The sequence below is a fragment of the Hemitrygon akajei genome, chromosome 4 (assembly GCF_048418815.1).
Source record: "Hemitrygon akajei chromosome 4, sHemAka1.3, whole genome shotgun sequence".
Lineage (NCBI taxonomy): Eukaryota > Metazoa > Chordata > Chondrichthyes > Myliobatiformes > Dasyatidae > Hemitrygon > Hemitrygon akajei.
Genome location: NC_133127.1, coordinates 181,593,857 through 181,618,983, shown reverse-complemented (window position 1 = coordinate 181,618,983; position 25,127 = coordinate 181,593,857). Strand labels below are relative to the sequence as shown.

Genomic DNA, 25,127 nt, shown 5'->3' with positions numbered 1-25,127 from the left:
GCAAGGATGAAGTACTGTGGGAGGGGTAAGAAGCAGGAGCAAGGGGTGTTGGGAATGGGGAGGGTGGAGTATTGTGGGAGGAGTGTGAGACAGGTGACAGAGAAGGTATGCCAGGTGCAGGATGTGGCGTGGGTGCAGACACACCCAGCCCTGAACGCCAGGCAGTGTCATTTGATTCCAAACAATTGGTTTATTGATCACTACAGAAAGTCTTACTAGTGCTTCCCCTCTCCCTTCCCCTTTTCCCAACCACAATTCCCCTCTACCTGCCCTGTTCACACTCTCAGTCCACAATAGAGACCCATATCAGAATCAGGTTTATCATCCCCCACATATGTCATGAAATTTGTGGGTATTTTTGTGGCAGCAGTACAGTGCAATCACAAAATTACTACAGTCCAATGCAAAGGTTTAGCTAGTGTGTGCGTGTGTGTGTGCGTGTGTGTGTGCGTGCGTGCGTGCGTGCGTGCGCGCGCGCGCACGCGCGCTTAAGACTTTTACACAGTACTATACATCAAAAAAACACTGTGCAGACCACTGTATGGTGACATAAGAGAATGCAGCTGCCAGAATCTTGAGCAGACAATGAGTTCTATTCCAGCTAAGTAGCATCTCAGATCCAACAGTAGACTGCTGGAGTAGCCAGCTGGCAGAACTCAATGGATCCTGTAGCATCGGTCTTGTTTTCTACAATGTATTTGTGACTATATTAACGGAATCAGAGGAGGCTGCTATATAAACATTTCTCCCTTTATATCTCATTCAGTATATTTTTAAAATTTTATGAAAATAAATTTCAATTCCTTGACAGTATATTTCACTGTATCGATAGTAACATAGTGGCTAGCGTGACACTATTAAGCCTCAGGGCGCTCTGGAGTTCAGAATTCAATTCTGGCATCGTCTGTAAGGAGTTTGCCTGTTCTCCCTGTGAATGTGCAAGTCTCCTCCGGGTGCTCCAGTTTCCGCCCACAGTCCATAGACGTACCGGTTAGTTGGTTACTTGGTCTTTGTAAGTTGCCCTGTGATTAGACTAAGGTTAAACAGGTAGGTTGCCGGGAAGTGCAGCTCTTTGGGCCAGAATGGCCTGGTGCGTGCTCTATTTCTAAATAAGATATAAATGCAGTTCAGAGTCTGCTGTACTTTCTTGCAGTTGATTAGCACAGGTCTTTAGTACTTGGCTGGAAGCTTTCCATGGGTTCACCTTCCTCAAGGATGCTGTCACGTCAACCTTAGAGACTGAAATCACAGGATCATCAGGGTCTTGCAGACTTCACAGTCCCAATCAACATTCTTCCTTTTATGTTCGTTTTGACCAGCAAAGCACAGAGGCACCTTCACAAACATCCAATGCCCCCACAGTGACTCAGCACTGCCATCAGAAAAAAAGTACAAGAGCCACAGGACACACACCACCAGGTTGAGGAACACATTTCCCCACAACCATTAGGTTCTTGAACCAGAGAGGATAACTTTACTCAGCTTCGCTCACCCCATCACTGATCTACTGCTACAACCTATGGACTCACTTTCAAAGACTCTACAACTCACTTCCTTGATATTTATTGCTTATTTATTTATTATTATTATTTCCATTTTTTTTCCTCTAGTTTTGTATTTGCACAGTTTGTTGTCTTTTGCACATTAGTCATTTTCTGTCGTACTGGGTGTGGTCTTTCATTGATTCTATTGTGTTTCTTGTACTCACTGTGATTGCCCACAAGAAAATGAAACTCGGAGTTTTATATGGTGATGTATATGTACTTTGATAATACATTTACTTTGAACTTTGAACTTGCTTCCAGCAACAAATTTATCAATTACTCATCTCAGCACTAATTTGCAGAAGGCGGCTCGGTACCAGATTTATCCACACCCCAAATGCCTCATCCTAGAACCTGTTTGAGACACACAATAAGGCATTATGCAGACTACAGAATTAATTTTCTTTTAAAGGATTGGGAATTTTGTCAGGCACTAAGCAAGAAGTCAGCTTTCATTCTAAATCATCAGTGCTCATTTCTCACAGATATCGAGAGGGTGACGCCCAAATGCAGACTTTTGCATATTTTATTGAGAAGCTTAAGAAAACTGGAATTGTAAGGGAACTGCATCAGATGAAGGCAACACAGACAAAATGCTGGAGGAACTCAGCAGGCCAGGCAGCATCTATGGAAAAGAGTACAGTCGACATTTCAGGCTCAGTCCTGATGAAGGGTCTTAGCCCAAATCGTCAGCTATTTACTCTTTTCCATAGACACTGCCTGGCCTGCTGGGTTCCTCCAGCATTTTGTGTGTGTTGCTTTGGATTTCCAGCATCTGCAGATTTTCTCTTGTTTCAGTTGAAGGCAGCTCACTCGCTTACCAAGGTGGATAGTCTTCACTTGCTTCGTGGTAGCATTCCACCTGCACACCTTCTGGCCAGTTATGTCGATGTAGAGAAGGGAACCATGCTTTTCTTCCCAAACCGGGCTCTCTCCAATTTCATACTTGTCTTTCACGACACATTCAATTTTAATGGAAGCCATTGCCTGTGAGAAACATTTAAAAATATATTTAAAAATTCCATCTAGGTAGCCTCCAACCTGATGGCATGAACATCCCACCAATCACATTCCAGCTAGTACTCCTTCCCTTCCCTTCCCCCCATCTTCTTATTCTGGCATCTTCCCCTTTCCTTTCCAGTCCTGATGAAGGGTCTCAGCCTAAAATGTCGGCTGCCTATTTATTTCCATAGATGCTGTCTGACCTGCTGAGTTCCTCCAGCAGTATGTGTGTTTCTTGCATTAAAAAGTCTGAATTGTTTCTTTTTTGAAAAATGTTGGTATTAGTATAGGTTTTTTATTATTCCATGTACTGAAATACAGTGAAACGCTTTTGTTTACATGCCATCCCAACAGATAATAAGACCATAAGGCATAGGAGCAGAATTTACTTGTATAAACAACAATTTACAGTATATCCATGCTTATTTACACTCTGTGGCCACTTTATTAAGTACAGTTATATACATGCTCATTAATGCAAATATCTAATCAGCCAGTCACGTGGCAGCAACTCCATGCATAAAGGCATGCAGACAAGGTCATGAGGTGCAGTTGTTGTTTGGACCACACATCAGAATGAGGAAGAAATGTGATCTAAGTGACTTTGACTGAGGAATGATTATTGGTGCCAGATGGGGTGGTTTGAGTATTTCAGAAACTGCAGTCTCCTGGGATTTTCACACACAACAGTCTCTAGAGTTTACCGAATGCGGTGCAAAAACAAGAAAACATCCAATGTGTGGCTGTTCTGTGCATGAAAACACCTTGTTAATGAGAGAGGTCGGAGGCAAATGGCCAGACTGGTTCAAGATGACAGGAAGGCAACAGTAACTCAAATAACCACACATTACAACAGTGGTGTGCAGAAGAGCATGCCTGAATGCACAACACATCCAAACTTGAAGTGGATGGGCTACAGCAGCAGAAGGCTACACTGAGTTCCACTCCTGCATCTAGTAAAGTGGCCACTTGAGTGTACAAACACAAGAGATTCTTCCGATACTGGAAATCCAGAGTTACACACGCAAAATGCTGGAGGAACTCAGCAGGACTGGCAGTCTTTTTGGAGAGAAGTACACAGTCTGCACTTTGAGCTGAGACCCTTCATCAGAAAGGAAGGTCATATTTATCATATTTTAACCTCCAGATATAAATAGAAAGTAAAGCCTTGATATTGGATCACATAGTTCTTGTGTTTTAGATGTTTCATTCCCAGTTTTAATTCTACCCAGGGCAGGTCTTTATAGCTCTTCCTCTTTATAGAGCTTTCTAGAAGGCATGGATAGTGTAGCTAGTCAGAATCATTTTCCCATGGTATCAAAAGCAATTGATGCAGTCACAAAGAAGGCACAGCAGCAGCTATATTTCTTCAGGATTTTAAGATTTGGTATGTCACCAGAGACTCCAGCAAATTTCTACAGACGTAGATAAAGAGAGCTTTTAGTCTATTGACCTTCATAAATCAGGGTATTGGCTACAGGAATTGGGATGTTATGTTGAAGTTGTATAAGACATTGGAAAGACCAAATTTGGAATATTGTACAAAGTTCTTGGTCACTTACCTACAGGAAAAGTATCAATAAGCTTGAAGAGAAAATTTACAAAAATGGTGCTGGGCCTTCAGGATCTGAGTTGTAGGGAAAGGTTAAACAGGTTAGGACATTATACCGTGGAGTACAGGAGGGTGAGGGTGAGATAGATCTAATAGAGGTATAGAGAATTATGAGAGATATAGATATTCTGAGAGGGTGAGTACATGCAGGTGCTTTCACCCTAGGTTGGGTGAGACAAGGAACTATTGGTCATAGGTCTAAGGTGATGTATTTAAGGGGAATCTGAGGGAAAAGCTCTTCACTCTGAGAGTGGTGTGAGTGTGGAACGAGCTTCCAGCAGACATAGTATATGTGCTTTCAGTTGTAACATATAAGAGAATTTTGGATAGATACATGGATGTAAAGGGTCTGGAGGGAGATAGTCTGCATGCAGGCAGGTGGGACGAGGCAGAAGTCAGGTAACCAGGTACTGGATGAGTCAAAGAACCTTTTTCTTTACTGTAGTACTCTATAACTCTGTACGGTGTACCACGTACAGAGGAGAACATTCCAACTGGATGCATCACCACCAAGTACAGTGGATCCAAAATCCAGGGTCAAAAGAGGCTTCAGAAGGTTGTAGACTCAGCCATCTCTGTCTCAGGCACAAGCCTCCCCACCACTGAGGACACTTTCAAGAAGGTGGTATCCATCATTAAGGACCTTCACCATATGGGACATGCTCTCTTCTCATTTCTCCCATCAGGTGCAGGAGTCTGAAGACCCACACCACCAGGCTCAAGGACAGTTACTACCCCTCAGCCATCAGGCTCTTCAATTTATTAGTATTATTTCTTCCTTTTTTTGTATTTGCACAGTTCGTTGTCTTTTGTACTTTGGTTGAACGCCCAAAATGGGTGGTCTTTCACTGATTCTGTTACAGTTATTATTCTATGGACTTGTTGAGTATGCCCACAAGAAACTGAATCTCAGGGTTTTATTTGGAAACATATAAGTACTTGAATAATGAACTTACTTTGAACTACCTCACTATTCCTCTTTTGCACGATTTATTTATTACAGTCTATGGTTTGCACTGTTCTGCTTTCACACAGCAACAAATTTTGCAACATATATCAGTGATAGTAAACTTGACACAACACACACAAGATGCTGGAGGAACTCAGCAGGTCAGGCAACATCTATGGAAAAGAGTAAACAGTCGATGTTTCGGGCTGAGACTCTTCCTCAGGACCAAGAAGGGAGGGGCAAGATGCCTGAATAAAAAGGGTGGGGGGGGGAGGGGAAGGAAGCCGGATGGAAGGTGAAAGGTGGAGCTAGGTGAGTAGGAAAGGTCAAGGGCTGGAGAAGAAAGAATCTGGTAGGAGAGGAGAGTGGACCATTGGAGAAAGGAAAGGAGAAGGGGAACCCGGGGATGTAATAGGCAGGTGAGGAGTCAGAGTGGGGAATGGAGGAAACTTGATTCTGATTCTGAATAGGTTTAAGATGAGCAGGGGGAGCTTTAAAGATGATTTGAGAGGGAAGTTTTTATCCCTTATGTAAAAGCATACCTGGAACTTGCTGCCCGAGGAGGCAGTGGAGCCAGTTTCAATCACAGTTGAGAAACATTTAGACAGACAGATAATTAGTCATGGTATAGAACAGGGGTTCCCAACGTTTTTATGCCATGGACTCCTACAAATAGCCAAAGTGTCTGTGGATCCCAGGTTGGGAACCCCTGGTATAAAGGGATGTAGACCAAGTGCAGTCAAAAGTAATTCATACGGATGAGCTAAGAGGCCAGCATGGGCATGAAGGCCTGAAGAGCCTCTTTCTGTGATGCAATGAGATGACATTGGAGATCATTTCTAGTTGTGATTGCACCAAATCCAAATTTGAACTGGCATTTTGACCGTTAATCGCAATAACAGGCTTGATGTTTTCCTAGCGAGAGGCACATGCCAGGAATGTAATATTTGAGTGGTGCGCGTTTCCATCCATGCTGCATTCTGGGTGGGATCGCACCACACTCGAATCTGAGTCTGCATTTTGAGCATTAGTCACACGAACACTTGAAGTTTTCCCAGTGCAAAGCTTTACTGTACCACAGCTCGATTTTGCCGCTGTCTGCAAGGAGTTTGTGCATTCTCCCCACTACCGTGTGGGTTTCCTCCGGGTGCCCTGCTTTCCTCCCACAGTCCAAAGACATAAGGGTTAGGGTTAGCAAGTTGTGAGCATGCAACATTGATGCCAGAAGAATGGTGAGACTTACTAACTGCTTCCTGCATAACTTCGGACTGTGTTGGTTATTGACGCATTTGATGCATTTTGCTGTATGTTTTGATATTTTGATTCACTTCTGACAAATAAACATAATCCTTTTTAAAAAATCTGTTACTGCATCGAAAGTGACTGCTGACTCAGCAAGCTCCATTTTGGGGCACAAGCCTCCCCACCTTTGAGATCATCAAAAGGCTGAGCCTCAAGGAGGCGGCATCCTTCATTAAGGATCCTCACCACCCAGTACATGCCCTCTTCTCATTACTACCTTCAGGGCGGAGGTACAGGTGCTGAAGAACCACAGTCAATGTTTTAGGAACAGCTTCTTCCCCTCTGCCATCAGGTTTCTGAACAGACCATGAATCTATGAAAAGTACCTCACTATTCCTCGTTTGCACTGTTTATTTATTTATTTATATTGTTCTTTATAGTAATTTTTGTATTTCTTGCACTGTAAAACAGATTTCATGACATACAGTACTGTGCAAACAACTGAGGCACCCTAGATTTTTTATATGGTTTTAGATGATATGGCCTCCACAGAGCCCTGGTCTCAACATCATCGAGGCTGTCTGGGATTACCTAGAGAGACAGAAGCAAGCGAGACAATCAAAGTCTGCAGAAGAACTGTGGCAAGTTCTTCAAAATGCTAGGAACAATATACCAGCCAATTTTAAAACTGCACAACTGTGTATCGAAGAGAATTGATGCAGTTTTAAAGTCAAAGGGTGGTCACACGAAATATTGATTAGATTTCATTTTTTTTACTGTTTACTGCTCTACAGTTTTTTGATATTTAGAAACTTTTTATTTCATTATTTTGAAAGTGTCTTCGCTTTACAGAATTCTTTTACGTGTACCTAAGACTTTTGCACAATACTGTGTGTCAGTGATAATAAACCAGGTTCTGATTCCGACTCCACTGCAGTCCACGTCATCTTCAAAATGAAATGAAATTGGTGACCCCCACCAATAAAGTAACAAGAACAGCAGGCGTAAGGATCACCAATCACAGGTCACTCTGACTTGCCTGGGGTTTTTTCTTGAGACTCCCGATAGAACACTATTGGAAGGTACCTTTATTGCCATCCTAGAAGTTTTTCTCCCAGGCAGTTAATCTGATTAACCATTCTAGTTACCCCCCCCCCCCCCCACACACCCCTCTATCTATAGCCCTTTACTACACTGTAAACACTTTAAACCACTTTTTATAATGCTGTATACCTTGTAAATACATGCTGGTATTTATACACATCTTACTCCATATCCGTACTTTAACCTCTAGCTTTTTTATATACGTTTGTATTTATTTATTCTTTATAATTGTTGAATGTTTAAGATGGCACTGGTGAAGCCCAGTGACTACTTATCAGTGACAGATAAAGCAAAGAATATAACTAAATACTTTATTAATAAGACTTTTTCTGGTAAAATTTCAGGTAAACGATCACTGCAAGTAATGGAGGTGAGGGTCCTAGAGTGAGGAGCAACCAAATGTTTGGACAGTGTAAACAGTGAACCAGGTTGAAAAGGCAAGGTGTTGGGACCAGAGGCGAGGGTCGGGCTGGTTCTGCCCACTCGGCTCTGTGCTGAACTGAGGGTGAGGCCTGCTCCGGCTGCAGTGATACCTGGCTTTGTGTCTGTGGACCCACTTTTGTTCCGGGTGCTGTTCACTTGCTCACGTTGTTTGCACAATTTGTTTTTTCCTGCCTGCACATTGGGTGTTTGACCTCTTTATTTAATGGGTTCTTTGGAGCTGCTTTGTTTTGGGGCTGCCTGTAAGGAGCCGAGTCTCAAGGTTGTATAATGTATACATATTTTGATAATAAATGTACTTTGAACTTTTTTTTGTTGCAAGTCGCACCAACACACCACTGCAAATTCCTGATATGTATAAGTTTATATGGCAAATAAAGCCAATCCTTGATCATATGACAATCAGACATAGAAATAAATTTGACCATTCAGCCCATCGAGTCTATTTCACCATTCCACCATGGCTGATGGATCAGAAGGAATGTAGCTGCTCAAGAAAGCAGCCAATCACCCCAAAATTAAATAAAGTATCTCAAAGCACTCCAGACTCGAGTGTAAAGGATCTCAAGGAATGATTGTGTAGAAAAGCAAGGATATTTCATATTAGCATCCATACGTCAACAGCTTAAAAAAAAGATCATCTGCTCGTAATATTGTTGCTTGTGAGACCTTGATTTGGGGAGTGTAAAGCGAGTAGAGCAGGGGGCCAAGAACACAGCCTTGTGATGCACCTGTGTTGATGGAGATTGTGGAGGAGACATTGCCAATCCAAAATGTCTGGGTTCTGCAAGTGTGAAAATTGAGGATCCAATTGCACAACGAATTATTGAGACGAAGGTGTTGAAGCTTATTGATTAATTTTGAGGGGATGATGGTATTGAATGAAAGAGCATATCAATGAATGCATTTTTGCTGTCTAGTTGTTGAGTGAAAAGCCGATGAGATGGCATCAGCTATTGCTCCAGTAGACAAATCAGATCCAAGACGCTTCTCAGGCAAGAGTTGCTATGTTTCATCACCAACCTCTCAAAACACTTCATCACTGCGTATATAAATGCTACTGGACAATAGTCATTGAGGCAGGTAACCATGTACTTCTGAGGCACCGATATAAGTGAAGCCCGCTTGAAGCTAGGGGTACCTCAGAATGCCGAAGCAAGAGGTTAAAGATCTTAGTGAATACTCAGCACAGGTTTTTAGTAGTTGGCCAGGTACCCCGTCTGGGCCAGATGATTTTCATGGGTTCACCCTCCTGAAGGCTGCTCGCACGTCAGCCTCAGAGACTGAAATCACTAAATCATCGGGGATTCTCTAGGTTTTCGCAATCAAAGCGAGCATAGAAGGTATAGAGCTCATCTGGAGGTGATGCCCTGTTGGCACTTCTGTCGGTTGATTTAACTTTATAAGAGGTGATCGTTTTCAAGCCCTGCTACATCCTTTGTTAATTCAAAGTCAGTCTGAACTTCCCATTTTGCCCATGAGATGGCTATCCAAAGATCGTACCTGGACCTCTTTTAAATTGTCCCAATTCTATTTAGTTAACTATATTTAAATAGTCCTGTTGTAATGTCCCTTAATTGAATTCTGAATATATTCATCTTCTGTAAGTACATAAAATGATAGTAGTTTTCCATTCCCAATCTTCCCTCTGCCCCAATGTCAAATCACTTAGACAGCTATTTATCCTGCTTCAGACCTCTTATTCCAAACCTCCCTTGGCCATCCTGCCATTTTGTAAGCTCTAGAGATTTAATATTATCTTCGTTTAACTTTTTCATCCTTTACCCAAATCCTTATTGACCTACATTGGCATATTCTGTCTGGCTAGCCTCCAACCAGATGGCAGGAACATTGATTTCTCGAACCTCCCTTAATGTCCCCTCCCTCACCTTCACTATTCCCCCCTCCCCTTTTCCCTCTCTCATCCTATCCCCTTGCCTGCCCATCGCCTCCCTCTGGTGCTCCTCCCCCCTTTTCTTTCTTCCATGTCCTTCTATCCTCTCCTATCAGATTCCCCCTTCTCCAGCCCTGTATGTCCTTCACCAATCAACTTCCCAGCTCTTTACTACATCCCTCCCCCTTCAGGTTTCACCCATCACCTTGTGTTTCCCTCTCCCCTCAAACCACCTTTTAAATCTACTCCTCAGCCTTTTCTCTCCAGTCCTGCTGAAGGGTCAGAGCCTGACACGTCGACTGTACTTTTTCCCATAGATGCTGCCTGGCCTGCTGAGTTCCCAAGCACTTTGTGTGTGGCCTACATTGGTTCCATTTCCTGACACAGCCCCAATTTATAACTGTTATCCCTCTCTTTAATCTCTTAATATTCCCCCTCCTTATCTCTAGCTTACTCCAGTCATTCTAGTCCACACACAACCCCCCGCCCCCACTCTGGACCATAAGACATAGAAGCAGAATTAGTCCATTTGGCCCATTGAGTCTGCTCCACCATTCCATCATGGCTGATTTATTATTCCTCTTATCACTATTCTTCTGCCTTCCCCTCATAAACTTCAACACCCTGCTTAATCAAAAATGTGTTAACCTCCGCTTTAAAAATACTCAATGACTATCCGGGACTATGAATTCCACAGATTCACCACCCCCACAGCTCGACAAATTCCTCCTCCTCTCTGTTCTAAAGCGATGTCCTTGTATTCTGGTCCTAGTCTCCCCCACTATAGGAAACATCCTCCATCCCTCCAAATGTTATCTATTTTTGGTGTCATGTTCTCAGACTCACAACTTGAAATAAACACTACAGAAGAAATATGCTGGAATGAAATATTTCAACGCAAATAAGACAAGTAGGAAACACACCAGCATTGGGAGTGCAGTGTGAAGTAACCCAGAATGAAATTCACTGGCATGAAGAAACACGGCAGGAAGTAGCCGAGCAGACATTCACCCCAGCGTGAGACAGCCTGGTATGAAAGTCTCCTCCCTGAGCTATAAGGAGAGGCTGAACAAACATGGGTTGTTTTCTCTGGAGTTTCAGATGCTGAGGATAGACCTGATGGATGTTTATAAAATCGTGAGATAAGGTAGAGAAACTTTTTCCCAGGGTAGATATGCATTAACTAGAGAACATACATTTAAAGTGAGAGGGAGGAAGTTTAAAGGAGATGTGCAGAGTAAGATTTTTTTTACAAGGACAGTGGTAGGTGCCTGGATCAAGATGCTAGGAGCAGTGCTGGAAGCAGATATGATGGAGTCATTTAAGAGGCAGATTGTTGGTCAAGGTTGGCCAAGGATGTTGCGTCCTAGCTGTCCATACGATAAGTAAGCAAGCAAACTGACAAACAAGCAATATGCAGAAGAAGATCAACTGTGCAAGTACAATCAATCAGATAGATAAATAAATAAATAATCGGACCGATAGGACTCCTCAGCTGTGGTTGGCAGCTCACCTCGGAGAAGGAAAAATCTGGAGCTGGAGTCGCTAAGGCACTCCTACATTCAGTTCAACGCTGACTGGCAACTCCTGGAACGCCGTGGGTGCCACACTGTGTCGGTCTCTGCTGTTCCTTTGGGTCCATCAGCTGCGTGGAGAAGGGGAGTCTGCTGCACAGGCAGCCACTTCCTCTCCATATCATACTGCCCCGGCCTGCGTACCAGCCAGTGTGTCACGTAGGCAGCTGGGACACAATATACATGGTCGACCCAGACCAACAGAGGGCCTCAAATAAATAACACTGAAGAAGAATGAATCGTCGTTGTTCTTCAGCTATTTACAGCAATGATTAAGCTGGGTTGTGGAAATAACTGTTAGGTATGTAACAAATTAAAATTAAAGACTTTCTATTCTTGCTGACAAAGCTGGCATTTACCATATATAGAAACTTACGGTAGAACATTATAACAGAGTGCTTCCAAGTTGCCCCTGAAATGAATGGCAAATTAGGGCAAGGCAAAGTGCATTCAACCATGTATGAATAAATCTGGAGTCGTCTGTCAGGCAGAAGAAGCCTGTACAGCACATGTCCTTCTCCCCAGGAAAATGCTGAACCAAATTTAATAGTAAGAAAAGTTTCAAGCTTACCAAGAGTGGTGTGACTGCTCTGATTCGGGATCACTTCAGATTTGAAATAATGCAAAACAATGCGGATTTCGAGGCTACGCCTTTTCTGCATCTACGGGTGTTTCCAGGGCCAGTCCTTGCATTCTTCACTTACAGATTGTGATTCCATGTCAGCTCAGCTTATAAACACCCTTGCATTTCACCCGAGCAATATCATGAGTTCCTTTTTTTTTGTAAGGAGCTTTTTATTTCCAGAATCGGAGAACTCATGAGAAACGGAACAATGGGTTGATCAACACCTTGAGAGCTCCATTTCTTACAAGTTCTGTGATTCTATGAAAGGTTGTGTAAAACAAAATCTTAAAAGAAAACAAGCTGCCACACCTGGAATGAAAGCATACAAATTATGCAAGGCCATTTAGTATGTCAGAAGCTGCACTATCCAGATAAGGATTTTTAATGCAGGAAGTGTAGTTGATAATTGGTAACAGTAAGACCTAACACAAGACACACAAAATGCTGGAGGAACTCAGCTGGCCAGGCAATCTCTATGGGTCTGAAGAAGGGTTTTGGCCTAAAACGTTGACTGTTTACTCTTTTCCATAGCTGCTGCCTGACCTGCTGAATTCCTCCAGCATTTTGTGTGTGTTGCTCTGGATCTCCAGCATCTGCCGATTTTCTCATGTTTACTTAAAGGTAAGATCTAAGCCGTTTGAACAAGAAGGACCTAATTATCTTCGCAAAGAGTCAATAACCAGGATACAAAAACTTAAAAGACAGTTTAAGCAACTGCAGCTGATTTGAGAAGAATGTTTCCATTTAAAGACTGGAAGGCTGTGAGTTATAGGGAAAGATTGAATAGTTTAGAACTTTATTGTCTGCAGTTTAAGAGAATGAGAGGAGATTTGATAGAGGTATGCAAGCTTTTTCCATTGAGGTTGCGTGAGATGAGATCTAAAAGTAATGGGTTAAGAGTGAAGGGTTAAATACTTAAGGGGAAGCTAAGGGAGATCTTCACTTAGAGGATTGTGCGAATGTGGAACGAGCTACCAGTGGAAGTGGATGAGAGGGGTATGGAGAGATATGGGCCAGATGCAAATCAATGGGATTAGGCAGAATAAAATAGTTTGGCGTGGACTAGATGGGTCAAAGGACCTGTTTCTGTGCTGAAGTGCTTTATGACTCTATGCCTCTAATGGTTCTGGTCTACAACCCATTGCATTTAAAGATTGTGGATCGAAACACCTCCAATGCATTTAAAAGTACTCAAAAGGATACTTGGTGCCATAACCTACAGGGCCAAAGACCTACAGTGGCGAAATGGAATTAGCATAAGCAACTATGACTAGTACAGGTATGACAGGCTCAATGGCCTCCTAAGTGCCCTGACAACATTCAATGGCAGATTAAATGTCTTCTGCACACCAACATGAACCCAAAGTAAAGGATCAAATTGGAGGCAATCTGACCAGTTATTGGCACTCAACTACACACATCATGAAATTCTATCTCAATGTACCAGGCCAACACATGGACAACTGAAATAACCACTCATTAGCCACTTTATTAGGTACACCTGCTTGTTAGTGCAAATAACGAATCAGCCAATCATGTGGCAGCAACTCAATGTATAAAAGTATGGTTAAGAGAGGTTCAGTTGATGTTCAGACCAAACGTCAGAATGGGGAAAAATTGTGATCTCGGTGACTTTCACTGTGGAATGATAGTTGGTGCTAGATGGGGTGGTTTGAGTGTCTCAGACACTGCTGATCTCCAGGGATTTTCATGCACACCAGTCTCTAGAGTTTGCAGAGAATGGTGCGAAGAACAAAAAAAATCCAGTGAGCAGCAGTTCTGTGGACAAAAAGCCTTCTTAATGAGAGGGGTCGGAGGAGAACGGCCAGACTGGTTCAATCTGACAGAAAGGCAACAGCAAGACATATAACCATGTGTTACAACAGTGGCGTGCAGAAGAATCAGAATCAGGTGTAATATCACCAGCATATGTTGTGACATTAATTAACATTTAAGCAGCAGTACAATAAAATACATAATCAATATATATAGAGAGAGAAAAATGGAATTACATTAAATGTATATATGTCTATTAAATGTTTGTTAAATAAGTTGTGCAAAAGAAAACATAAATAAAAACATAGTGAGGGAGTGTGCATGGGTTCAATGACCATTCAGAAATCGGATGGCAGACGGAAGCAGCTGTTCCTGAATCACTGAGATCGTACCTTCAGGCTTCTGTACCTCCTTCCCAATGGTAACATGCAGAAGAAGGCATATCCTTTTTGTTGGGGATCCTTAATGATGGACTGCACCTTCCCAAGGCACCGCTCCTCGAAGATGTCTTAGATAATATGGAGGCTAGGACCCTTTATGGAGCTGGCTAATTTTACAAGTTTCTGCAACTTACTTCGATCTTGTGCAGTAGACATCCGCCCCCCCCCCCTCCCCACCCTCCATACCAGACAGTGACGCAGCCACTTAGAATGAACTCCATGGTACATTTGTAAAAGGTTTTGGGTGTTTAGGTTGACAAATCAGAATCTCCTCAAACTCCCAATGAAATATAGCTGTTGTTTTGCATTCTTTATAGCTGCATTAATATGTTGGGACCAGGTTAGGTCCTCAGAGATATTGACACCCAGGAACTTGAAATTGCTCACTCTCCTCACTTCTGATCCCTCTATGAGAATTAGTTTTTGTTCCCTCGACTTACCCTTTCAGAAGTCCATTATCAGCTCTTTGATCTTGCTGATGTTGAATGCAACACCACTCAACCAGCTGATATATCTTGCTACCATACGCCCTTTCATCATCATCTGAAATTCTGCCAACAATGTTTGTATCATTGGCTTATAATTATCTAGTGGTTTCATGGTTATCAATATTAATACTAGTTTCAAACTTCAAAGTAAATGTATTATCAAAGTGCCTATATGTCATTTCTTCTGGGCATACTCAATAAATCCATAATAGGTTGTTGCTGCAACACCACTCAACTAGCTGATATACCTTGCTACTGTATGCCCTTTCATCATCATCTGAAATTCTGCCACAATGGTTGTATCATTGGCAAATACATAGATGGCATTTGAGCAACTCTGAACACACAACGTGTCAAACCTTGAAATGGACTACAGCAGCAAAAGACCACAAATGTATATTCAGTGACCAATTTATTAGGTACAGAAGGTAACTAATAAAGTGGCTACTGAGTGAAAAAGGATCTAGAGTTTCCCCAGCGTATGTGCTGAATAAACTCTTCTCGGGCTTCCAACCAGGTACAGGTATCGATTATAACCGATGTGTCGATGACAAACTCTGCCACCTTCATCAGGGATGCGGCCTGGACATGTCTAGTCCAGTGGTATTTATACCCAATTAGCCTGTTCCTCCTTATTCCTCCTCATCCAATCAGGTGTCCACTCTTACAATCAAATTCCAGTTCTTACTCAGAGTGAGACCTTCATCTTTGCTAAAATTCTTTTCCTCTAGTTTTATTTCAATGGCTTCCTTTACCAGGCCGTCCCAAAAGCCACTGGCACAGCGCAGTAGTTTGGTGCTGTTGAAGTCAATCAAGGACTCTTCATCTCATGTTCTTGATATTTATTGCTTATTTATTTATTATTAGTAGTATTTCTTTATTCCTGTAGTTGCACAGTTTGTGTCTTTTGCACATTGGTTAAACAGCCAAGTTGATACAATCTTTCATTGATTTTATAATGATTATTATTCTATTATGGATTTGTTGAGAATGCCCACAAGAAAAAGAATTTCAGGGTTTTATATGATGACGTATAGGTACTTTGATAATGAATTTACTTTGAACTTTGAAACTAGTATTAATATTGATAAACATGAAACCACTAAATAATTATAAGAAACTATTTGGTTCTATTAGGAATGAATTGTGCTTTTAACTAATGTAAACTACTACACAACCATGTAGTTAATAATAAGGAAACAGTTCGAACTGTCTGGCATGAGGTTACATAAAAATATCACCCAGCCAAGCCAAACAATGGAAAATTCTTGGTTAAACCTGTTCCACCTGCAAATCAAACAAATGCCCCACAGAAGTAGGTATGTACAAAAGAGAATAGATTTACCTTCTTTATTTACTGAGGGATAGCCCTGATGCATTATACACATTCAGTAGCCAATAAACTTGAAAATGCTGACTTTTTGATTCAGAACAAGAAGGCTGCGGGTAAACGGCTAAGGATTTCCGGAGCGAAGGCAGGGTAAAAGAGAGTCAAGACTGCGCAGGCACGTGACATCAGGAGTAGAGCGCGAAAGGTTTAAAGAGAAGACTGCCATGTCCAGTGGGCAGCATTGGAGCGGGCAGCAGAGTGATAGGGCTTTGGCTCAACGGGCTTAGGTGGTAACGGGCCAAGGTGAAGTAGGTTTCACTGTGTTAATTGCAGAAAGGAAGTAGTAGTCAGATAGATAGATAGATAGATACTTTATTCATCCCCATGGGGAAATTCAACATTTTTTCCAATGTCCCATACACTTATTGTAGCAAAACTAATTACATACAATACTTAACTCAGTAAAAATATGATATGCATCTAAAATCACCCTCTCAAAAAGCATTAATAATAGCTTTTAAAAAGTTCTTAAGTAGTTTACTTAAATACATTGAGTCCTAACCCCGGCACTTTAACATATCTTACTCCTGGCGGTTGAATTGTAAAGCCGAATGGCATTGGGGAGTATTGATCTCTTCATCCTGTCTGAGGAGCATTGCATCGATAGCAACCTGTCGCTGAAACTGCTTCTCTGTCTCTGGATGGTGCTATGTAGAGGATGTTCAGGGTTTTCCATAATTGACCGTAGCCTACTCAGCGCCCTTCGCTCTGCTACCGATGTTATACTCTCCAGTACTTTGCCCACGACAGAGCCCACCTTCCTTACCAGCTTATTAAGACGTGAGGCGTCCCTCTTCTTAATGCTGCCTCCCCAACACACCACCACAAAGAAGAGGGCGCTCTCCACAACTGACCTATAGAACATCTTCAGCATCTCACTACAAACATTGAATGACGCCAACCTTCTAAGGAAGTACAGTCGACTCTGTGCCTTCCTGCACAAGGCATCTGTATGTGTGTGAGGCCAGTTTTCTGTGCTCAGTGTCAGATGTGGGAAGTCCTGGAGTCTCCCAACCTCCTGGACGGCTATATCTGCACCCGGTGTGTCGAGCTGCAGCTCCTAAGGGGCCATGTTAGGAAACTGAAGATGCAGCTCGATAACCTTCGCTTGGTCAAGGAGAGCAAGGAGGTGATAGAGAGGAGTTATAGGCAGTGGTCACACTGGGGCCATAGGAGACAGACAAGTGGGTCACAGTCAGGAGGGGAAAGGGGAAGAGTCAGGTACTACAGAGTACCCCTGTGGCTGTCCCCCTGAACAATAATTACTCCTGTTTGAGTACTGTTGGCGGGGGGGGAGGGGGGACAGCCTACCTGAGGGAAGCAACAGTAGCCGTGCCTCTGGCACAGAGACCAGCCCTGTGGCTCAGAAAGATAGGGAAAGGAAGAGGAAGCAGTAGTGATAGGGGACTCTATAGTCAGGGGGTCAGACAGGCGATTCTGAGGATACAGGAAAGAAACTCAGATGGTTGTTTGCCTCCCAGGTGCCAGGGTCCAGGATGTTCCAGATCACGTCCAAGATATCCTGCAGTGGGAGGGAGAACAGCCAGAGGTCATGGTACATATTGGTACCAACAACATAGGTAAGAAAAGGAAGGAAGTCCTGAAAAAAGACTACAGGGAGTTAGGAAGAATGTTGAGAAACAGGACCACAAAGGTAGTAATCTTGGGATTACTGCCTGTGCCATGCGACAGTGAGAATAGGAATAGGATGAGGTGGAGGATAAATGCGTGGCTGAGGGATTTGAGCAGGAGGCAGGGATTCAGGTTTCTGATTCATTGGGACCTCTTTTGGGGCAGGTGTGACCTGTACAAAAAGGACAGGTTGCACTTGAATCTCAGGGGGACCAATATCCTGGCAGGGAGGTTTGCTAAGGCTACTGGGGCAAGTTTCAACTAGAATTGTTGGGGGGTGGGAACCAAACTGAAGAGACTGGGGAAGAGGCAGTTAGCTCACAAATAGAGAAAGATGGTAGACAGTGCAAGAGGGAGGATAGGCAGGAGATAGACAAGGGACACGCTCAGACCAATGGTTTGAGATGTGTCTATTTTAATGCAAGGAGTATTGTGAACAAAGTGGATGAGCTTAGAGCATGGATCAGTACTTGGAGTACTGGTGGCCATTACAGAGACTTGGTTGGCTCAGGGACAGGAATGGTTACTTCAAGTGCCGTGTTTTAGATGTTTCAGAGAGGACAGGGAAGAAGGCAGAAGAGGTGGGGTGTGGCACTGTTGATCAAAGATAGAATCACAGCTGCAGAAAAGGTGGACGCCATAGAGGGATTGTCTACGGTGGGTGGAGGTTAGGAACAGGAAGGGGTCAATAACTCTACAGGGTGTTTTTATAGGCCACCCAATAGTAACAGGGATATCGAGGAGCAGATAGGGAAACAGATCCTGGAAAGGTGTAATAATAACAGAGTTGTCATGGTGGGAGATTTTAATTTCCCAAATGTTGATTGGCATCTCCATAGAGAAAGGGGGTTAGATGGGGTGGAGTTTGTTAGGAGTGTTCAGGAAGATTTCTTGACACAATATGTAGATAAGCCTACAAGAGGAGAGGCTGTACTTGATTTGGTATTGGGAAATGAACCTGGTCAGGTGTCAGATCTCTCAGTGAGAGAGCATTTTGGAGATAGTGATCATAATTTTATCTCCTTTACAATAGCATTGGAGAGAGATAGGAACAGACAAGTTAGAAAAGCGTTTAATTGGAGTAAGGGGAATTCTGAGGCCATCAGGCAGGAAATTGGAGGCTTAAATTGGAAACAGATGTTCTCAGGGAAAAGTACAGAAGAAATGTGGCAAATGTTCAGGGGATATTTGTGTGGAGTTCTGCATAGGTATGTTCCAATAATATAGGGAAGTTATGGTAGGGTACAGGAACCGTGGTGTACAAAGGCTGTAATAAATCTAGTCAAGAAGAAAAGAAAAGCTTACAAAAGGTTCAGAGAGCTAGGTAATGTTAGAGATCCAGAAGATTATAAGGCTAACAGGAAGGAGCTTAAGAAGGAAATTAGGAGAGCCAGAAGGGGCCATGAGAAGGTATTGGCGGGCAGGATTAAGGAAAACCCCAAGGCATTCTACAGGTATGTAAAGAGCAAGAGAATAAGACGTGAAAGAATAGGACCTATCAAGTGAAACAGTGAGAAAGTGTGTATGGAACCAGAGGAAATAGCAAAGGTACTTAATGAATACTTTACTTCGGTATTCATAATGGAAAAGGATCTTGGTGATTGTAGTGATGACTTGCAACAGACTGAAAAGCTTGAGCATGTAGATATTAAGAAAGAGGATGTGCTGGTGCTTTTGGAAAGCATCAAGTTGGATAAGTCGCCAGGACCGAATGAGATGTACCCCAGGCTACAGTGGGAGGCGAGGGAGAAGATCGCTGAGCCTCTGGCGATGATCTTTGCATCATCAATGGGGACGGGAGAGGTTCTGTAGGATTGGAGAGTTGCGGATGTTGTTCCTCTACTCAAGAAAGGGAGTAGAGATAGCCCAGGAAATTATAAACAAGTGAGTCTTACCTTAGTGGTTGGTAAGTTGATGGAGAAGATCCTGAGAGGCAGGATTTATGAACATTTGGAGAGGTATAATGTGATTAGGAATAGTCAGCATGCCTTTGTCAAGGGCAGGTCCTGCCTTACGAGCCTGATTGAATTTTTTGAGGATGTGACTAAACACATTGTTGAAGGAAGAGCAGTAGATGTAGTGTATATGGATTTCAGTGAAGTATTTGATAAGGTACCCCATGCAAGGCTTATTGAATAAGGAGGCATGGGATCCAAGGGGACCTTGCTTTGTGGATCCAGAACTGGATTGTCCACCGAAGGCAAAGAGTGGTTGTAGATGGGTCATATTCTGCATGGAGGTCAGTGACCAGTGGTGTGCCTCAGGGATCTGTTCTGGGACCCTTACTCTTCATGTGGTTAAGAAGGTGTACGGTGTATTGGCCTTCATTAATCGTGGAATTGAATTTAGGAGCTGAGAGGTAATGTTACAGCTATATAGGACCCTGGTCAGACCCCACTTGGAGTACTGTGCTCAGTTCTGGTCGCCTCACTACAGGAAGGATGTGGAAGCCATTGAAAGGAGATTTACAAGGATGTTGCCTCGATTGGGGAGCATGCCTTATGAAAATAGGTTGAATGAACTCAACTTTTTCTCCTTGGAGTGACGGAGGATGAGAGGTGACCTGATAGAGGTGTATAAGATGATGAGAGGCATAGTTCATGTAGATAGTCAGAGGCTTTTTCCCGGGGCTGAAATGGTTGCCACAAGAGGGCAAGTTTAAGGTGCTGGGGAGTAGGTACAGAGGAGATGTCAGGGGTAAGTTTTTTATGCAGAGAGTGGTGTGTGAATGGAATAGGCAGCTGGCAATGGTGGAGGCGGATACGATAGGGTCTTTTAAGAGACTTTTGGATAGGTACATGGAGCTTAGAAAAATAGAGGGCTATGGATAAGCCTTGTAATTTCTAAGGTAGGGACTTGTTCGGCACAAGTTTGTGGGCCAAAGGGCCTGTTTTGTGCTGTTGTTTTTCAATATTTTTATGTATCTATGTTTCTCTTCACTTCTGATCCTTCTATGAGGATTATGGCCATCGGATGGGATGTAATGATAATGAACTCAGTGCCCTCTCCTCAAATTAATTAAATAAATGATAAATATCAAGAACATTAGATGAAGAGTCCTTGAAAGTGAGTCCACAGGTTGTGGGAACATTTCAATGATGAAATGGAGTTGTGTGAAGTTATCACCTTTGGTTCAAGAGCTTGATGGTTGAGGGGTAATAACTATTTCTGGCGGTGTGAGTCCTGCTTCCTGATGGTAGCAATGAGAAGAGAGCATAGTCTGGGTGGTGGGGGTCCCTGATGATGGATGATGCTTTCCTGTAACAACATTTCATATGGATGTGTTCAATGGTGGGGAGGGATTTAGCCACTGATTGACTAGGCCATATCCACTACATTTCGTAAGACTTTCCATTCAAGGTTTTTGGTGCAGCCAGTCAATATACTGTCCACTACACGTCTATAGAAGTTTGTCAAAGTCTTAGTTGTCGTGCTGAATCTTTGCAAACTCTTAAGGAAGTAAAGGTGCTGCCGTGCTTTCAGTATAATTGCACTTATGTGTCAGGCCCAGGACAGGCCCTCCAAAGTGATAACACTGAGGAATTTAAAGTTGCGGACCCTCTCCACCTCTGATCCTCCGATGAGGACTGGCTTATGGACCTCTGGTTTCCGCCTCCTGGTCAATAATCAGCTCCTTGGTCTTGCCGACATTGAGTAAGAGGTTTTAGTTCTGGCACTGCTCACCCAGATTTTCAATCTTCCTCTTATATTCTGATTTGTCATCAGCTTTGATTCGACAGTGGTGCTGTCAGCAAACTTGATTATGACATCGGAGCTGTACTTAGCCACACAGTCGTAAGTGTAAAGTGAGTAGAGCAGGGGCCAAGCGCACAGCCTTGTGGTGCACCTGGACTGATAGAGATTGTGGAGGAGATATTGCCAATCCAAAATGTCTGGGTTCTGCAAGTGTGGAAATTGAGGATCCAGTTGCACAAGGAATTAGAACATACAAACATAGAAAACCTACAACACAATACAGGCCCTTCAGCCCACAAAGTTGTGCCAAACATGTCCCTACCTTAGAAGTTACTAGGGTTACCCATAGCCCTCTATTTTTCTAAGCTCCATGTACCTATCCAAAAGTCTCTTAAAAGACCCTATTGTATCTGCCTCCACCACTGTTGCCAGCAGCCCATTCCACACACTCACCACTCTCTGCGTAAAAAACTTACCCCTGACATCTCCTCTGCACCTACTCCCAGACACCCTAAACCTGTGCCCTCTTGTGGCAGCCATTTCAGCCCTGGGAAAAAGCCTCTGACTATCCACATTATTGAGAGCAAGGTGTTGAAGCTTATTGATTAATTTTGAGGGGATGATGGTATTGAATGCTGAGCTGTAGTCAATAAAGAGCATATCAATGAATGCATTTTTGCTGTCTAGTTGTTGAGTGAAGAGCCGATGAGATGGCATCAGCTATTGCTCCAGCAGACAAATTAGAGCAGATCCAAGTCACTTCTCAGGCTTCAGACTTCATTATTCCAAAGCTCCCTTGGCCATCCTGCCATTTTGTAAGCTCTAGAGATTTAATATTATCAAAACTGAGTGGCCCTTCGTTTAACTTTTTCATCCTTTACCCAAATCCTTATTGACCTACATTGGCATATTCTGTCAGCTCGCCTCCAACCAGATGGCAGGTACATTGATTTCTCAAACCTCCCTTAATGCCCCCTCCCTCACCTTCACTATTCCCCATCCCCTTTTCCCTCTCTCACCTAATCTCCTTGCCTGCCCATCACCTCCAACCTGATTGTGGCCTCATTGTGACAGTAGGGGAAGCCATGGATTGATATATCCGAGTGGGACCATTCCCCATTCCCTTTTGCCTCTCTCATCTTATCTCCTTGCCTGCGCACTGCCTCCCTCTGGTGCTCCTCCCCCCTTTTCTTTCTTCCATAGTCTCTGTCCTCTTCTATCAGGCTCCCCCTTCTCCAGCCCTGTATCTCCTCAACTTCCCAGCTCTTTACTACGTCCCTCCCCCGTCAGGTTTCCCCGTCACCTTGTGTTTCTCTCTCCCCGCAAACCACCTTTTAAATCTACTCCTCTGCTTTTTCTCTCCAGTCCTGCTGAAGAGTCAGAGCCTGACACGTCGACTGTACTTTTTTCCATAGATGCTGCCTGGCCTGCTGAGTTCCCAAGCATTTTGTGTGTGGCCTACATTGGTTCCATTTCCTGACACTGCCCCAATTTATAACTGTTATCCTTCTCTTTAATCGCTTGATATTCCCCCTCCTTATCTCTAGCTTACTCCAGTCATTCTAGTCCACCCGCACCCCCCCCTACTCTGGACCATAAGACATAGGAGCAGAATTAGGCCATTTGACCCGTTGGGTCTGTTCCGCCATTCCATCATGGCTGATTAATTATTCCTCTCAACCCTATTCTTCTGCCTTCTCCCCATAAACTTTAACACCCTGACTAATCAAAAATGTGTCAACCTCTGCTTTAAATATACATCAATGACTTGGCCTCCACAACTATCCAGGACAATGAATTCCACAGATTCACCACCCCCACAGCTCGACAAATTCCTCCTCCTCCCTGTTCTAAAGCGATGTCCTTGTATTCTGGTCCTAGTCTCCCCCACTATAGGAAACATCCTCCATCCCTCCAAATGTTATCTATTATTGGTGTCATGTTCTCAGTCTCACAACTTGAAATAAACACTACAGAAGAAATACGCTGGAATGAAATATTTCAACGCAAATAAGACAAGTAGGAAACACACCAGCATTGGGAGTGCAGTGTGAAGTAACCCAGAATGAAATTCACTGGCATGAAGAAACACGGCAGGAAGTAGCCGAGCAGACATTCACCAGCACCAGACACCCCAGCGTGAGACAGCCTGGTATGAAAGTCTCCTCCCTGAGCTATAAGGAGAGGCTGAACAAACATGGGTTGTTTTCTCTGGAGTTTCAGATGTTGAGGATAGACCTGATGGATGTTTATAAAATTGTGAGATAAGGTAGAGAAACTTTTTCCTAGGGTAGATATGCATTAACTAGCGAACATGCACTTAAAGTGAGAGGGAGGAAGTTTAAAGGAGATATACAGTGTAAGATTTTTTTTACAAGGACAGTGGTAGGTGCCTGGATCAAGATGCTAGGAGCAGTGCGGGAAGCAGATATGATGGAGTCATTTAAGAGGCAGATTGTTGGTCAAGGTTGGCCAAGGATGTTGCATCCTAGCTGTCTATATGATCCGTAAAGCAAGACTGTATGATATGGAGAGCCAGCCATTGCCCACGCAGCAGACACCCCCTCTCCACGCAGCTGATGAGCCTAAAGGAACTGCAGAGAGCGATACAGTTTGACACTGGCAGCATCATAGGAATTGCCAGTCAGCATTGAACTCAAGGTAGTTAGGGGCTTCAGCTCAGGAGGCAGGTAGATAGAGGCATGAATATGCAGAGAATGGATCACGTACAGGCAGAGTAATTTAGTGTAATCTAGCATTGTGCTCCATGCAGACATCATGGTCTGATGGGTGCATTTCAGTGTTGTACAGTTCTATATTCCATGCCTGCTCTACTGAATAGCACAGACTGGAATAAGCCATCACACAATATCCTAGCATGAAATACTGCAATGAAGACAACACAATGAATTCATAGGAATTCCATGAAATCCTTTCTGTGAAATATTCCTTCACAACAGAAGTGAAGACAAATAAAAATCAAAACAGCTGAAAGAATGGCAATTAACATTTAAAGTATTTTATCTTTTCTACAAAAATTAAATTTAAAAAATCTTCTGAACACTAGGTAAACATAAAACTGTTCTTGTTCGTTTTCCTGCACAGTATCTAACATAGTTTTCTTTGAATTCCCACAGTGTTCTCCCTATCTCCCACCACTGCTCATACATTTAGCAAATCCTCCTCAGCCCCTAAGAAACGGTGTACCTTGTTAAAAATCATGGGTAACCTCATTTCCTCAGTGGTTTCCGGGAAAGTTTTAGTGGGAGCCAAGAAAATTTCCCAGAATTTTCCCCCTTAAACATAATATTTGCAGAAAAGAGACATAAGTAAAAATGCACTACCTGTGAAATGAAGAATTGACAGAAAGAGTCACGATCAGTCAACACTCGGAAGTAGTTGTGATGCAGTTATACCTCAACACTTTAAAAACAATTATCAAATTAATATTTAACCCTATTATAAACTGCAAGACTTCACTGTCAGCAGATATTCCTGGTTCAGGTACAATCAAAACTTTGAACTGCATTCTTAGCAGAAATCTGTTTAACTATGTCAACCAGAAATGGTTGAGTTATTAATTGAAGGTTGGAAGTGATCTCCACTATGTGATCATTAATCTCCACTGCAGCAATTCTGGAGGAATGGCATAGTTTCACAAGCTCTTCACCATATCATCTGATCAGTTAAGCAACAAATACTCAGGAGCTGATTAGAT

General features: G+C 43.0%; 1 protein-coding gene across 1 annotated transcript in view; it reads right to left on the bottom strand.

The window, feature by feature from the left end:
- Positions 1-24,882, bottom strand: part of rgn (regucalcin) — a 41,570-nt gene extending 16,688 nt beyond the window's left edge. Inside the window, exons 1-2 of the mRNA XM_073044153.1 lie at positions 24,754-24,882; positions 2,366-2,531 (exon numbers count right to left, since the gene is read on the bottom strand). Of these exons, the coding sequence (XP_072900254.1) occupies positions 2,366-2,528 (163 nt within the window). The 5' untranslated portion in view covers positions 2,529-2,531; positions 24,754-24,882. The remainder of the gene's footprint in view (positions 1-2,365; positions 2,532-24,753) is intronic.
- Positions 24,883-25,127: the final 245 nt, after the last annotated feature.